This window comes from Olea europaea, unplaced genomic scaffold, assembly GCF_002742605.1.
Source record: "Olea europaea var. sylvestris unplaced genomic scaffold, O_europaea_v1 scaffold3314, whole genome shotgun sequence".
NCBI lineage: Eukaryota > Viridiplantae > Streptophyta > Magnoliopsida > Lamiales > Oleaceae > Olea > Olea europaea.
The window spans coordinates 8,962-26,309 of NW_019252083.1; the positions used below are offsets into that span (position 1 = coordinate 8,962).

Consider the following 17,348-nt stretch of genomic DNA (forward strand, 5'->3'; position numbering starts at 1 on the left):
CTTAGTCATGTTTTTATGGTAAACCCAAAATAGGATTTCTGATTATTCAAGCCTTAACTATATTATACATAATGGTCATTGTAATCTCATATATCCGATCATTCTTCACAAGAATTCTGATTTATTCTCAGAAGAGGTGGGGGAATAGATTCATCATTCCACTACAATCGATTCAAGAACGTGAGAATGAACTAATGCTCCGTTCAGATATCTTAATTGAACCCCCCATTCAAATGGCATTTTTTGTAGGAATAATATTCTTGCTTATTTGGATGATTTTCGATACAGAAGAAAGAGTTCGAGCATTACTAAATATGGTACTATAAAAGTGCATTTAATCATTAAAAAATAATAATAATAAGGGATTTGATTGAGTATCAAGAGTCAAGGCATTTAGGCAAAATACAAAATGAAAGTAGATCGTTATTATTATTATTTTTTAAATTCTCGAGGAGTGCATAACTTACCCGAATCTTCTTCCATAACGGTATAGAACAATAGTCTCTACAAATTACTTTAAATATAAGGAGTCGTTGGCTGTTTGTTCGAGTGGAGAGGGAACAAAAGAATTGAACTTATAATCTTCTTTGGAGATATCAATTTTTCTGCAGAGCCAGACATTATATCTCGACATCGTGACATTTTGATATTGCCAGGAACAGGAAAATCAAATTCCGAGGAATTCAAAAAATTGAAAAATTGGATCTATGTTCAATGGATTTTAGTTACATTATTAAATAGTTTGGGGATGAAATTGTAAATACTGAAAAGTTAAATGAAGATATTTACATTATCAAGGGCTTGAAGGATTAAATTGATGATCTTGAAAAGTTGAAGGATATATTTCACATTATTAAGTAGCTTGAGGATGAATTGAGGATATGTCAATATTGAAACGCTGAAGGATAAAAGTAACATTATGAAGAAGTTGAAGGATTAAATTGACGATCTTAAAAAGTCAAAGGATGCATTTTACATTACTATTAATAATGTAAAATCCATCGTTCAACTTTTCTTGATTATCAATTTAATCCTTCAATTTCTTAATCGTGTTCATTTCATGAAACATACATTTTTCATCTCCATCTTCTTCTTTTTATATTTTTCTTTCCTCACAGTAAGATGAAAAATGATGAAATTTTCATGTCTGCCAACTAATTTATTTTCATATTATTTTATTGTAATTATCGCATTTATATCCTCAATATTTTTCCTGTTACATTCAATATTCCATTAATTGATAAAAAGTACATTGTATTAATTATTAGCACATTTAGGAAACACTTCCAAATGTATCAATGTGTTCCCTAAATGTCGTAAACTGATATTAATTTTCTCTTGTACAAAAATAGAATTTCAATTTACACTCTGAAATCTTTGAGAGAATGGTATGGAATTGCACTGGTCAAACTTATGAATGCCTGCACTCTGCAGTCTGCAAAGAAAATGAATTTACACATGAGCAGTAATGGTCCCTTTTTGCTTTTTAAACTTTAAGAATAACCCATCTTCTGCTTGCACCTCTTTTTCTTTTGTTTGCGTTAAACTTGTTTTCAATCTCTTCCTGTTATCAAGGTATTCTTTGCTTTTCTGTATATGGAGTTGTTCAAATTTTTCTGCCCAACGTCTCTTGCCAAGTGCAGTGATCCTTGCTAGAATATTGCTATAACATCTTTTTAATTTTGATTAGACAGAGCCATTGCTGCATGCTCAAATGGAAGAGGATGACATTCATTACCTTTCCGGGAAGCCGTTTTTCCATCTGGTTATGACAAAATCACATGTCAACCGCCCCTTTCAATTCGTAAATACTCTTATTTCCATTATGTTTGTTGTCATTTGAATCATCTGAAAGGGCTCCATGATTTGTTGTTTATTCATATTCGTTTAATGCTGACAGCGTCCCCCCGCCAAATTCATTTCGCTGCTGCCCAGTGCAAGAGTTGGAGTAGTTCTCAGACATGGTGGCAAGAACTGGAACATGTCTTACATTGGAGACTGCGGCCTACCGAGGTTTGACAGCAATTGGAAAGCATTTGTCCTAGAAAATGAACTCAAGATTGGAGATGCTTGTGTCTTTGAACTAATGGAATGCAGCCGTACAAACCTCAGGTTCAAAGTTCATATCCTGAGGGGTGATTTGCCACCTGAATTGTTAACAAAGGTCAATTCTCGTGGTAAGACATCAGATGCTCCAATCGTGCTCGATTAGACTCATTGGAACGAGCTCCACTAACAAGTATCTGGATGTGATCGAATTAAATGTCTCATTTATGTACAACTTTTACTAGTTATTCAAAAGAACTCTGTGATGGATGGATAGTACATCGATTTGAATCTCTCTGTTATCTTAGTAAGAACTTAGCTGAGCTCATAGCTAAATAGGATTGAACTGATGATTATATACCCGTGTCCTAAATTGGAATTTTTTCCCTGAAAAAGTACTTTAACTTGTTATAATTAGTATGTTCGAGTGAAAAATAATCTGCCAGTCAAGCAAACTTATAGAAGAAACCACTGAACGGATAAGAATCAGGTGGTTTTCCAGTCTTATGTTTAAATTGAATAATTTCGAAAGCTATATGCTGTCTTTTATCTGAAAAGGATATGTTACACTCCATAAATTCGTACAAAGTTCTCTGCTTATAATAGCTCTACATGTTTTCCCTATATCATATCGCTTATAAATCACAGTTCGAGAATAGGCTATACAATGAGAATCATTCCCTAAATCAGGCCTATCATCTTCTCTTCTCACCTGCCTTTTCTCTATCTTACAAATCCGACTTCATTCATATGTTAACAATTCAAAACTAGTTTTTTGTTTACATTTTGTGGAGCGCTCGTATCCTGCTTTAGTTCTAAGGAAAAGAAGTGAACTAGAAGCTAAACCGAACAAAGAGATGAACCCCCACCATACAAATGTCTCAAAGTAACAATTCCTTCCCATGCATACCATCCTCCCATCCTTCAGAACAGCTTCCTGTGAGTTTCCTATATTTCCTTCGTACACAAGAGCCGCAAGAAGACCATAGAGTATAGATCCTAGAGGGATGTTTGTTATTAGAATATTGTGATTAACTCCGACACTGTTATGGCCAAACAGCTCTGATGTGATTGACACTGCGACTGAAAAAACGAAACCCGAACTTAGTCCAATCAAGGCTGTGGCAATAATTAGTGCTATCTTGCTTCCTGATAAAGATAGCAGAAAGAATGCAATTGTTGTTGGAATAAGGGCTAAGGCAAGCCATCCGGTTCTTGCATAGCAAACCTTTCTGGATAATGAACACATTTAGTAACTGCACAAAGCATTGTATTCAGAATGCTATTTGTTTGTTTGGATACTTACTTGTGTAGGAAGTCTGGAGTAGTAGAAAGTAAGCGACCGAAGAATGAACAACCAGAGTAGAGAGAAACCAGTGTGCTAACTTCTGTATTATATCCTAGTGATTCTGAAATTTGGCCTAGATTGTTACTGTAAACCAGCCCAATTGTTCCCCCACAGAAATATGCTAAGTAATAAAGCCAGAAATCCCATCGGTGAATGAGGAACCTAACTGAGTGTTCCTCTCCAAGCACCATCAATTTGTCTTTGAATAACACATTGTTGCAGCTTCCTTCTTTCTGTTTTAAATTATATGAGATACTAAACAAGTTGTCATCGGTGGATGGAGTCTCCATTTCCATTAGCTCTGTATGCACATCAAGATCGTCATTATTAATCATATTGAAGCTAGAATGGATGGCTCGACTGGCCCATTCCCGAGCACAGAGAATGCCAGGTGTAATCAACGGAAGGACTAAGAAAAGCATTGCCCCGCCTAAGAGAATACGAGCAATTGATACGTTCAGTGAAACGGAATTTATGAGTAGAAGATAAAAGCCCGTGACAACTGCAAGCGCAGTTAGATAGAGAAAAATAGCAGTCTCAGAACGGACAGCTTCAGGTGGAAGAGCATCAGGAATATGTTGCCGGGCAATTGGAAGAAGAGCGATAAGTGATGTGATAAGGGGAACAATGGCATTCAGAAGAAGATACAGTGTGTCATCATTGGAGTTTATAGAATTCACAATGAGGTTATATAGAGCTGCACTAAGACCACTGAAACTGAGACTGAGAGACAAGGCAAGTGGCCTGTTAGCTGGAAAGTTTTTTATGCACAAAACGTAACACACCGTATTAAACCAGCAAATGCTACAACCAGCTAGCAAACACAATAGAAATACCTGCAGAAGTTCAATGCATCATCAAAATTTAGCAAGAAATATCATAAGCTAACAGGGGATGCCTGAGCTATTTATGCCAAAATTTGGTTAGAAAATCTAGGACTAAAGGCATAGGATATAAGGCAATAATTAGACTTCCATAAGTATTCTCTACCTACCCACCCACCTATGTCGGTTTTGGGTACTGGTACCCTTTTGTTTAAAGATTGTTCGAGCTTTTCCCAGTATGGCTTGGGTTACTTCAATGCCATAGCGCCTGGTGCTCGAACATTGGCTCAAGGCATTTTCTCTACCTACCCAGGGAATCATAGCAATAAAATTGAATAGACACTGATAAGGTTCCTCCCTCAGCCACCACCGCCAACCCAATCCATTTTCTGCAAATATGTATCACATTAAAATAACTATTAACTAATACGTAAGATTGTACAAGACAAGACTGCATCAAGTTCTAAATTGGTCTACTTCGAGTATATGCAATCTTCAACTGATGGAGGACTCTTATTTGAATTATTATCCATGACTTATAGATTAAAATTTAGCTGATAAACTAACCATTTGGTCAAGCAAAATTCCTATAGCAATACCAAGTTAATGAGGCACAAACTACCAAGACACAGAAACACACTCCAATGCCAAAAATCTTCTAAATAATTCATCGCCAACATTTTAATATAATTTTTTTGCAGATGGATTTGGTGGTGGACTGATTACCTGACGGTATCCAAATGATAGTTACCTAATGGGCATATTAACTGACTATTTGATTTAGTCAAAGGTGGTTGGGTTATTTCTAAATTTATTCACTAAGTTTTAACAACTTTTCATCATCATAAACTAAAAATGAAATATAAAGCCAAAAAAAATACTCGGAGAATGAAGTTTTTCCGGGCGCCTTAGATGGATGAAAGTTTAATCCTTTACGACTAGATACAAGAATGGCCTTAAAACATTAATTCTCTTTGCAAAATTTTTTCAAATTTCAATGGTGGATTTATCTTTAAGCAAATGATTGTGGTAGTTGTAACTGTGAGGTACAAATTCACCTACTGCTCTAGAAAATAGGAACCGCAGAAACATGGAGAAGAAGAAATCTTAAAAACAACCTCATAAATCACAAAACTATCCAATGAATGGCTGAAATTACTTTGAATAAGCATAAAACATTACAATTTTGTTTAACAAATACATTTTCAAATGAATGCCTGATGCCTCCAATATATATTGATTCAAGTTGATCAAAGAATGAGAATAAATTAAAAACTAACCAGAAAATAAGGCAAATCGATGATTTTTTGAATGACCAGCCATTGCAGACCATAACCAATGAGTCCCATGAAGGCAGCAATTAACATAACAAGCCACAATGGGAAATACAAAAGAGAGATCCCTGAACACCATCCAAATGCCTTCCCCATGTCCGAAGCCACGGACAAATAGTTCAATTGCACCTGGGATATGCCCATAACTGATTTCAAACTAGTCGAGTATGACGAAAAATCAAAATTTGTCCCTGTAAATGCTTGTATCCAGATACCTGCCACCAATATCATCCATTTTCTTGACTCCCCCACCATTACGTCTGTGTGCTTGTATATATGTATCGAAAAATGCGAAAAGAAACTGGTTTTAAGGGAGAGAATGGGATTTAGAGCTGGTTTCTGATGAATCTTGAGAGGTTTTCTGGATACTTGGAATGGCCTGAATGGATTATACAATGTATTTGCACGTATAAGAGTCTTATTTTTCATCTATTGTTATCGTGGAGTTAGAAAGAAGGTTCGGTGGAGCCTTAAAAGCGGGAACGAAAACATGAAGCCTTTTTATGTGAAAATTGTTACAAGATGTTGGAATAATTATAATATGGGCTTCACATTTGATTGTAAATTTTACGGATTGGATGTATGGCTCATAATGATATTTGTGATTGGACCAAATTTATTAAATGATCAATTTGGCTGTTTTACAATTTACGGATTATATTTAATAAGATGAGGTAATTTTAAGTACGTGGACCAGAAATATATGGAAACTTTAATTAGAGTTTAAGTCGTAATGAGACAGCTTGACAATTTTTCATTTAAAGGCTAGGTCCTCTCTTATTTCCATGTTTTTATTAACTCGTCCAATTGAGAGCTAATATTTTGTAGAAAAAAAGGAGGAAAAGATCTAGTTGTTATAATTCATATCAACCATTCTTTTACAGATATGAATCCGATTTATCAATTTATAATTTTGTATTTCTTGTGTCGTAGCATGATTATCATTAAATTCAACACAAGACAGTTATACTCAATTAAGAAAATTGTTTTTCTTGTTAGTTCTCTTTATGCCGCCTGTTGTCCTTTTAAGAGCTGTGAACAAGTGAGATATGGAGGAAAGGGGGAAAAAGGAATCGGACTTGAAGATTGGGAGGGAGAATGGCTAAGGATTCATTCTTTTTCCCAGTAAAAGGCTTTTTGAGCAAAATTTCAACTGGGTCAAACTTCAATTTAGTTATAGATTTTTGCATTGAGTAATGCTATTTGCAGTCGTTCAATTCTGTAGTTGTCCTATACGCAATACATGTGGTAGTCAGTGATTTGAAATATTAATGTGGTAGTTTCTAATTATATTATATAACAAATCACTAACCGCAACATATATGCCACTTAGGGTGTCTGGGTAGTAAGTGATCGCAAATAACATTATTCTTTTACGTTCTATCTAATATTTTCTTCAAATTAACAGAAATTGCTTCATCACAGCATGCTTTTAAATATCATAACTTGAAATAACTTGCATGAATTAGGAAGAAAAAATCCCAAGAAAACTAGATTAAATCAACTGCCTCATTCTCTACACGATTCCTGTATCCACTTCGGTCTGAATTCAATCGCAATGGAACTAATCCATAATCCAAATGCCCTTTAAAGATGTTTGTTTTCCTAAGAACAAAAATTTCAAGCCTTTTTTCGAGTATTGCATTTTTCTATACAAATATGCATTTCTTTTTTTCTTGTATGTAATGCAACTCCCACTCTAATGTATATAGGGAATCATGGAAGTTTCGAGTTGGTTGTATAGGCATTATGGTTGGTTCAACCACATGTAGTCTCATCCATTTTTGACATATTCCACTCACACATGATAAGCTTGATCTGAAGTAAATAACCATAAATTAAATTTGTCTCAAGATGACACATCCCGCCCCGTGTAACACCACTAGATTCGGACGTTGTATGCGTCGATGATAGAGGTCAACTAAAAGTCGGACTCACCATCAAGGCTACTACAAATACAATATATTACTTTTAGACATCATTTTTTTAACAGAATTTCGACATTATCTCCCCTGTAAATAAGACTAACCAATCCGTGATCAATTTCACACGAATCCCAAACTATAGCACAGTACAACAAAGATAAGCCAAAATCACAACTTTTACCAAGAAATAAAATGAAATATACATATAGATACAAAATACATAGTGAGTCCCATAACTATCTACATGTGATGCAAAATCATATCTAGACATGAACATGCGTCTCAAAACATTGACTACATGTTCTATGAAGTGAGTCATACTAACAAACTCTGTCGTGTGGCTCTGACTCCAAAATCAAGGCTCAACTCCAAAAGATGCCCAAATTCTCAACTGCTGCCTGATAAGGAAAAACGTGAAAAAATATGAGTTGATAGCTCAGTGAGTGGAGGAGTTCAAAATAAATATACTTTTTTTCATTTATACATTTTTATTGAAACTCAAATTTATATCATTTGATAATTCACAGGTTACCATCATGTAATTATAGTCAAAAGTAAAATATTCACATAAGGTCATAAATTATCATCTTAAAATCATGATATAACATCAGCTAATAATCATGCTATAATCTCATCACATCAAACGTGCTGAAAAATTCACAAAAAATGTAACCTCTGACTGAAATATATAATTCGCCTCTCGGGTTAAGAATTTTCGCCACAGGCCTTTGGCCCTCTTCGTGAACGAAAGCCGGTCTCAAAGACTTCTCATAATCAATTCTAGAATATGGTTAAGACCCCTCTGTGAACTATATGTACACAATCAAGACCAATGTCAGGTCAAGACCTTCCGTGTAGGATAGAACACGGCCAATGCCTCTTTGTGAACTAGAAAAAGTATATAATCATGGGTACTTTTCTGGCCGATCTCAATATTGCATGTTTCACATACAAAACAAATCTCAATATTTCATGTCTTACATTGATTCACAAATATGCCATAAATAATCTTTGATATTCCACATGTATCATAATAAAAGAGATTTCCATAATAACAATTTAATTCGAACACATAATTACATATAATTGCACATACTTTAACATTATACTTAATTTATAAATACTTAAAAATATTTATATTTTTCCGCTCACAGAACTATGTACGCCAAAATCAGCTCGATTGGTACGTTGTTCCGATATTCGTATTGCCACCTGAAATATAATATAATTTTTAAATCAACAATTAACTAATTTAAGTAATTTCAATAATTAAATAGGCGATACCCAAACTTAATTATTTCACGTTTAGGCGATTTCTAAAATCTCTTTAATTACTAAAAACTAGTTTTTATTTCATTTTACTCAATTTCCTAGTTTATTATATTTAACCCCTTCAATAAAATTAAATTTAATTTAACAATTTAACAACTATAAAATCAAACATAACCTTTCAATAAATAACTTTTTCCTTACCTTTCAAAATTGAGAAATTCAAACCTAATAGGATAGAACACTTAATTCCTAACACGTTAGCAAATTTTTCCCATTTTTTTCTTCTTTTTCTTTCTCTTTTCCCTTTTTTTTTTTTTTTTTTTTTTTTTTTTTTTTTTTTTTTTTTTTTTTTTTTTTTCCTTTTTTTTTTTTCCTTTTTTTTTTTTTTTTTCTCTTTTTCTCTCTTCTTCTTCTTCTCTGCACCGTTTTCTTTTGTGTGTGTAGTGTGTTATTTATAATGGATTTGTTTGAGTTCCACCGCTTGCCCCTTTTTTTGTCTTTTGTCTTTTTGTTTTTGTTTTGTTTTTTTTTTTAACTTAATGTATTACAAAAGAACTAACTAACAAGGTTCGCATGGACAATTGAATAATGGGACTCGTGAGTAACTTAAAGCATGCAATGGGATACTAATGTTAAGGACATATAGTAACTCTACAAGAGAAATAACATTTCTTGTCATACCATAAACTTATTTTCTAACATTTAATTCAAGTATTTATGATTCCTCGATTAGCCAAGAACATACTTGAACAACACATCATATGCATTCATAGTTATGTCCAAAATTTCAAATAGTTAACACAATTGTCTAACCGGTTAACACAAGTGTGTTCGATAAAATGGTCTTCATTTTCTACTCAAATATCTTAAGTTTGAAATAGTTACTTTCCTAGACATATCACATAACATCAAATCATAGATGATCATTAACATATGCTAAAGTAACAACATTATATTAAAGTCTTGAGTAACGGTCAAAAGTCATAAGGGTATATAAGTAAGGTTATGTATGTAAATGTCAGCGACTTATGAAAAGAAGAGGGATATATTATTTCATTCCCCTTTGATTGTCAAAGCATATGTGATACGAAACATGTGCTATGGTGTTTTCACCCATTTTCTAAAGGCATCATAATCTATAAAATAAATATACAAAACAAATGTTAATTCAAACATTCCTCGATTCCTAATTTGAATTCTCCTTATACGTAGTCCTATGGGCAATCTCAATTGATAACTCAATAGGCAGCTAAACATGTCTATGGACCCAAAAATTCATTTCAATTACTTATAGTAATCTCATCTTGATTCGTCATCAAGGCGATTGGATCACGTAAATAATATGATCACTTTATTTTATCTCAACACATCCCAAAACGTTTGAGGTGATTGCTCATATAAGTAAGCCAATCTCTACCTATTCAACATACTTTCTCTATGTAACATGCAAATTACTAATAATAATCACAATAAAATATTATACTTTATATATATATAGACACACACACATACTCAAAGGGTTTTTTTTTTTTTTTTAAAGAGTTTACAAGATGTATTACTAAATTCTGCACAATACTTGAGATTTAACGTGTTACAAGGATTTCTCTAGGTATCAATTTATTGATCGGATCAACTATCATATAATGAGTAGACACTATTATGGAATGTGCTTGAGTCATTGGCGTCTGGATTAATCAGATTATTCTAATGTTTTACTATTTTTTCACACGAATTTTTTTTTTTTTTTTTTGGATTCCCCGTTAAAAAGATATTTCCCTAAAGAAAATGCTTTTAACGTTGTCCCATATTCCTTCCTTTTCCAAATACGCTTTTATATATATGTGTGTGATAGTTGGAAAGCGTGACATTCATACGCAAAAAAATATCTCATTGGTTCATGCAAAATATCAAGATAGATTGATCAAATTAAGAGAAACTCCACAAATTTTTATTTCATTAATGAAAAACTAAGAAACAATGTAAGCCCCACTTTGGCTTCAATATCAATTAAATGACAAAATAGTCCTAACCAAAACATTAATTTAAGGTTCGACAAAATAATACCTATGATTAATAAAATAATTAACTGAACCCCATTAGAATGTCTTCTTTTGATTGCATCACGAATAATACTTCCTTGGTAGCCATTTCTCTCTATGGCTTCCACTTCCTAGTTCCTAGAGTTCATGCTTGATTATGGTAGCTCGACAACAACACCATTGCATGCCCTGCGTGGATTATTATTCGAACTTGTAATCGTCAATGCTACCATTGACACTAAGGTTAATGTATTTATGGGCTATAGCTAATTTGAAAAGGCAGAGAAGGCAATTGCAAAAATAAAATAAGTAGAAGACTAATTCCACTCCTTATTTAGAGAAACCTTTGGCATTCAATGATAGTAGTGTCAAAATGAATAAGACCACCTTGGAATGATCGTACCCGTTAAAAGAGATTAAAGCTAAATACAGAGCCATATTTCACATAAAACATACAAATTACTCACATGTGGGCGGACCCGCCTTATTAAAAAATTACCCCAAAAATATCCACCCCACTCCTGATTGTGTGTGTCTATAAAGGCCTTGTAATCTTCCGGTCTGTACGTGTAGTGCCTTTCATTAAAAGATGTAATTGAAACGAGGGGGAATTTTAACGACAATCATTATAAGAGTTAATTAAATCCCTGCTCAGTGACATTTAGCTCCGGTTACTACTTGCTCACCTTAAAATAAAATATTACCGACTGCTCACTCACTTTTACAAAGAGTTATCAATCCATCAGCCGATTGCTTCCATCCGTCTACCTGGACAAAAAAATTACACATGGCAGATGAAAATCTTAGTTGTCAATTAAGCCCGTTAAGTTTTGCCACCTGGGATTTGCACCCATGTATTTCCCATTAAATTGAAAATCCCATTTCTTCACTTCATTCATCCCAAATTCTTCTCTTCCCTTACAGAACTGACCCATTTATTCTCCTCTAACAATTGCTTCTGTGGTACAAACTCTACTGGAATGTGAAGATGATACAAAAGTCCAGATTTCAGGCAACTTGTAATTGCATCATTTGAGCTCTAAATTAATCATCTTTTTTTCTATTTTTTCTTTTCTTTTCTTTTCTATTTATTTATTATTATTTTTTGTTCTTTTCATTGAAATTGTAGTTAGAACTTTCTTGTAATGTGAACTCAGAATTGGACTCAATTTTTTCTTGCCGTTTTGTTGAATAGGTTATCAAATTCTGCTGAGGAACGAACACACAAATTACAGCATCAGAGTAAATAAATATCTTTTCTTTTCCATGTGTAATTAAGGAGAAATAATGTGAACTCAGAATAGGACTCACGATTTTCTGCCTTTGGGTTAAATAGATTTATCAAATTTGTGCATCAAATGAATAGAAGCTATGCCGAAACCGTCAATGAACAATAAAAAATAATTAGCATGAATAGATCCCAGATGGCAAAACTTAATGGGGATTAATTGACACGTAAGATTTTCATCCGCCACGTGTCATTTTTTTTGTCCAGGTAGGCAGATGGAAGCAATCGGGTGATGGATGAATAACTCTTTGTAAAAATGAGTGAGCAGTCGCTAATATTTTATTTTAGGATGAACAAGTAGTAATCGAACCTAAATGTTTGTGAGCAGATATTTAATTAACTATCATTACTTCTCATGGTGCTACAATAATGAAAGTTACAATTATTGTAATTTTTTATTCAAAAAAGGTCAAGTTACAATCATTATAATTTTCAGAGGTTATTTTTTTAACAAATTTTTTAAAAAACCAGATTTTTCAAAATGTCATCTAAAAAAAAAGTACAAGCCTAATTTCCTCATGAAACAATTGTGCATTTTTATATCATAGTCACAAAATAATTATTTAGTTTCAAGTCGATTCACCAACTAATGCACATTCGAGGGGTTAACTAGTGTTTAAAATCTACTCTTATCAAAAGAATCCTATAACTTGTATATAGAAAATATCAAAAATACGTTTTCTCCTTTGTTGTAGGAATTTTACCAGCCCTATATTTTGTTTTTCTCTTTTTTCATTTTATTATTTTTTATTTTTGTCATAATTATTTTGTACTTTAAATTTACTGCCTATATTCAAAACATTAACCGCTTTTCCCAACAGTCATAAACTGCCATCTCTCCCTCCCTCTTTCATTTTTTTCCTCCCATATTTTGCACTAAAATCATACTTGTCCCATAACTTGCCCTTCTCTGTCACCAATCTGGCGACGCTTGGTCCGCACCAGGCGTCGCCACCCCCACTACTGTTTCATCCACCGCCAAGAGAAGTCGCAATGGCAGACTTGACTGCCATTGTTCCTTATCATGATCCTGGCGATGATATTACTTTCATTGATCAGTCATCGTTTTTAGTAGAAAACCCGACTCTCGGTCTTCCTGAATATCATGATTGCGAACCGCCTACTGGATTCAATGACATTGTTGATGCCAATGATCCATTTATGGATCCAGTTGTTTGGGACTTTGGTTACAAGAATGATGAGAATCTGGTTTCAAGTTATCTGGCTGAACCCTCTGAATTTCAAGGAGGAAGAAATAGCCTTGAGAATGGAAATAATGTTGACAGAAATATACAAAATTCAGATTCTGCACGTCCTATGCAACTTTCAGATTCTCCGGTTTTTCGATCTGCTGATAATTGCATTTGTTGTCAAAGACTTCGTGAAATTACTCATGTTAACGGTGTGTCCAAGTAAACTGATATTTAAATATTTTCTGTGATTTTTTTCTCTTCGAATGCTGCACTTCTTGTTGTTCAAAGACTTTGAGAAATTACTCGTACTAATGGTGTGTAGATGTAAATTGAAAATGGGTTGATTTATCATCATCATCATCATCTTTACAAGTTTTGTACGTTTCAATTGGAATAGATTCGTATAACTCATTTTGTATATTTTGATAGGTATAAGCATGAAAAGGCTTGAGATTCATGGAAGAGTTGGAATGGTGATTCATGCTATTCTGGAGAAATATGATAGTGATCTATCTTTTCAGAACCATGAGTTCAAAGTGTTCGAGTAAGTTCTTTCAAATTAATATGCATCATTTAGTTGTTGATTATCGAGAAGTTTAAGTTTTCATTTTCTCATTGTATTTATAGTTTTTGCACGAAAAGTATCCATAGTGTGAAAGAGTTTCTAGTTCAGTATTACGAAGAATGTAAACAAGAAGGCTACGTTATGTTGCAAGATCCTCTCTCGACTTTCTATGAAGCCCTGTGTGTTGGAGTGAATGACACTGAGAGTTTTGATGATTTTATACAATTATCTCCAGATAATCCAGGTTAGTCGAAATCTCTTGGTTCTAAAATGTAAATTTAATATGCCATGAATGCCTTTTTTCCTTCAATTTTCTCACATGTCGATTGTTATCATAGTTAGTAGTCTTATGTTGTAATACAGGTGATTACCAAATGAATCAACAAGAAATGTCGATGCAACGTAAAGCAGAAATAAATATAGAGCAATCTACAAAGACCCCCCTTGCAGCGCAGGTTTGGCCATCCCATTTTCGTTTCAAATTTAAACGATTGGTGATAAAAGAAATGCTACATGTACAGACTTTTTTATAGACTGGTTACAAAATGCCAGTAGGCAAGATTTCATTGAAGTTCGGACAAAAAACAAAGTTAAACCAACCAATTAAATTCTGTCATATCAGTACGAGTAAATCCATCTATACAAAAAATCGTATAAGTAGCATTCCTGCAGTGATAATTGACATGATTATGGCTTATCAATATTACCCAATCCACTAAATCCTGGTTCCTATTCCAACTCCGTCAGCTTCTAGATATCTGGCAAACTTTTTAACTCATTAACCGTTTATCTGAACGATGAATTCAGATAAATGCACACATTGTTACATTATCATGCAGAATATAGTATAAACTTCATCAGTTTAGGGATGTATTTTCTGCCATAGATTACTTTTCGTGGGAAATATACTATCCGTTTCGTCTATTCTTTAGTAAACTAAACTTCCATTTCATGAGTAAATATTGTAATTTGTATGATGAATAGTGCAGAGGGTAAGAACAGGAAACATGAAATTGAAGGATGTTATAGGATATTTTGATCATCCGATTGAAGATGCAGCCAGGAAATTGAATGTATGTCCCACAGTGATGAAGAAGATATGCCGCAGGGACGGCTTGCCAAGGTGGCCTTACAGAAAGGTTTCTACCTTCCCCGAATCCCCCATGGCCACCCCTCTCTCTCATTATTGAAAGTTTTTTTATTCTGAAACATGTCGTTGGTTGATTTGCAGGTTAAAAGTATAAAGAAGAAAATATTGGAGAAAAATGAGATTTTGAATTCTGCCAGTGGTGATGAAGAAAGGAAACAGGCCGAGGCAGATATACACAAGCTTCAGGAAGAACTTGCTAAGATTTATGGAATTCATTCATCATAACTTTTGACTCCGATAGTTGGTAAATCAGGAATTTTCATTTCCGTGTGTCAAGAAATTAAAATATATTTCGAAGAAGTATCATCTCTAACATAATAATTGTGCCAAGAGATCTTATATATATTTGTGCTGAGAGATTAAAGTTATGTAAAAGTTTTGTTGCAGTTACTGGTGCAAATACTTCTTTCACGCATTTCGAATTATTCAAGTATTCTCATCGAACTCAACAAAGTTAAACGAGAGTTAGAGTCTACTCTGATGGTCCTCGTCAAATTTTCCTAGATTTCCCTAGAGGACATCATAATAAGTAGTAACATTCACATCACATTTTTTTTTTATTACACTTGTACCTTTTTACTTTTTTTTCTTTCACCATATTCTATTTTTGACATTTTATTGACAAGAAAATTGTCATTAATCATGATTTTTGTCCAAAATAATATTAACATACTTTAAAATGAGGATCAAATATTTAATCGTATTTTTGCATTATTATTTATTTTGCCTATTTAAAATGCAATGAGCAAATAAGGCTTTTTACTCTTATATTAAAGAAAATTTTGGAGAGAAATCATAATCAAGATCACTTATGTTAATTTTGATAATAATAATTCTATAAAAAAAAAGACATAAATGTGATTATGTATAAGGGAAGTGCTATATATACATAATTGTCTACATAATTGTGTCCATAATTACATGTGGCACTGGATCCAACAATCGAATAATTGTCACATCATATTATGGACACCATTATGTGCAATAATTATGTATAAGTAGAATTATTCTTATGTATAAATACTATGAACCTTTTATACAATTAAAATGTAGTCGAATTATTAAAAATTGTGGTGCTAATATATTTAGCATCTTTTAATTTTAATGTAAGGGTCAGTAATTTGGATAACTAAATGGACATATTTAAGAAATTTTTTTGCTGGAGAAAATTTATATTTTGATTAGTAGACTAGTTCAAAAAAATTTCCGATGAGAATTACTCAAACTTAAGTTGAATCCTACTCAATAAAACCTTATCTCACGAACTTTAAAAACTAATTTCTTATAACATCATGGGATTCTTTTATGATTTAGAGAATGAGTAGAGATAGATAGAGGGAGAACTAGGAGTCTTAGTGAAGGCGTGACTTACTTAACTAAGAATAAATTGGTTTTTTTTAAAGCAATCAATCACAATATATTTGATAGGTCCAAATTGTAATTGGTTATTTCATGTTTAAAATCATAGTTATTGAGTTACAATTAAAGTCAAAAGAGTCGAAAGTTGGAAGTATAGGTTTTAAAGAAGTCAAAGATGTCACCAAGGAGAAAAAGTAGGCTCAAAATCACTCGCTACCTATTAGAAGTGTGCTTGAGCATCTTTTTAGAAGTCTCGCTGCTTGCTGGCCACACCTTGGGCACTGAAGAGACTGTGTTATTCGAGCATAGTCCTGTTCTCAATTTCAATAGTTTTTCAATCATATTCAACCTCAAACACTTTATATTATAAATACCAAAGCAGAGTCCGCTCCAGAAGTACGTTGAATCATTATTTCATATAAGAGAACATATTATTGAAAATCAAGAATATATTCTATAATTGTCTTGATCAACCCTACGATCAACACACAAATGATCAATAGATCGAACACCAAAAATCTTTACATTCTGTAATAAGCTTTTAGAGTTTTGAAGTTAGGAAGAGATAGTTGGAGTTCTTTTTTTTTCGGAATGAGGTTCGATCTTGGTAATTCACGCGGAGGGAAAAGAAATCCAAAGTTTTGAAAAATGCAGGTTGCACAATCGAAGAGGTTATTAAGCTATATACAGGTTGGGTGATCAATACCAAGACTTAGTTGTTTCTGAACCAATTGTAAGTTATCTTTTCTAGTGGCTCTTTTTGATCCCTGTGAAGCGTTCTTCAATGAGTTCTCCTTCGTTACCAAAATTGGTGTTTTTTAATTTTATTTCTTTTGATCTATATCGCACGATTGACACATGGTTTAAATTGACTTTTAACTTAATCATCTAGAAACAATAAATAAGTGGCTTGTTGCTTTTTATTGACTAATTGAAATCAACACTATACTCCTTTAGATGTAGTTGGGTCTAAACGTCATTTGACTATGTTATTTCAATTGGCAT

General features: G+C 33.2%; 3 protein-coding genes across 3 annotated transcripts; 2 read left to right on the forward strand and 1 right to left on the reverse strand.

The window, feature by feature from the left end:
* Positions 1 to 1,690: 1,690 nt before the first annotated feature.
* Positions 1,691 to 2,212, forward strand: LOC111385857 (B3 domain-containing protein Os06g0112300-like; the record flags this gene model as incomplete). Its single annotated transcript, XM_023010285.1, has 2 exons — positions 1,691 to 1,765; positions 1,901 to 2,212. Coding segments are annotated over 2 exons (387 nt in total), but the record flags the coding sequence as incomplete, so codon positions are not given.
* Positions 2,213 to 2,569: 357 nt separating this feature from the next.
* LOC111385855 (protein NUCLEAR FUSION DEFECTIVE 4-like) lies at positions 2,570 to 6,037 on the reverse strand. The gene is made up of 3 exons (XM_023010284.1): positions 5,499 to 6,037; positions 3,353 to 4,230; positions 2,570 to 3,278 (listed from the first exon to the last, which is right to left on the reverse strand). The coding sequence occupies exons 1-3, from the start codon at positions 5,979 to 5,981 to the stop codon at positions 2,789 to 2,791; spliced, it is 1,851 nt and encodes a 616-aa protein (XP_022866052.1). The 5' UTR covers positions 5,982 to 6,037; the 3' UTR covers positions 2,570 to 2,788.
* Positions 6,038 to 12,967: 6,930 nt separating this feature from the next.
* On the forward strand, positions 12,968 to 15,668 carry LOC111385858. The gene is made up of 6 exons (XM_023010286.1): positions 12,968 to 13,478; positions 13,699 to 13,813; positions 13,897 to 14,078; positions 14,198 to 14,289; positions 14,824 to 14,973; positions 15,066 to 15,668. Exons 1-6 carry the CDS (start codon positions 13,070 to 13,072, stop codon positions 15,207 to 15,209), a joined length of 1,092 nt encoding a protein of 363 aa, XP_022866054.1. The 5' UTR covers positions 12,968 to 13,069; the 3' UTR covers positions 15,210 to 15,668.
* The last annotated feature ends 1,680 nt before the right edge of the window (positions 15,669 to 17,348 follow it).

Bases quoted from the DNA above. Each gene is read 5' to 3' on its own strand.
- LOC111385855 (XM_023010284.1), bottom strand. From the start codon at position 5,981: ATGAAAAATAAGACTCTTATACGTGCAAATACATTGTATAATCCATTC. The intron at 4,231-5,498 runs GTTAGTTTTTAA...GAACTTCTGCAG, and splicing joins TCGATTTGCCTTATTTTCTG to GTATTTCTATTGTGTTTGCT. The intron at 3,279-3,352 runs GTAAGTATCCAA...TTCATTATCCAG, and splicing joins ACTCCAGACTTCCTACACAA to AAAGGTTTGCTATGCAAGAA.
- LOC111385858 (XM_023010286.1), top strand. From the start codon at position 13,070: ATGGCAGACTTGACTGCCATTGTTCCTTATCATGATCCTGGCGATGAT. The intron at 14,290-14,823 runs GTTTGGCCATCC...TGAATAGTGCAG, and splicing joins AGACCCCCCTTGCAGCGCAG to AGGGTAAGAACAGGAAACAT. The intron at 14,974-15,065 runs GTTTCTACCTTC...GTTGATTTGCAG, and splicing joins CAAGGTGGCCTTACAGAAAG to GTTAAAAGTATAAAGAAGAA.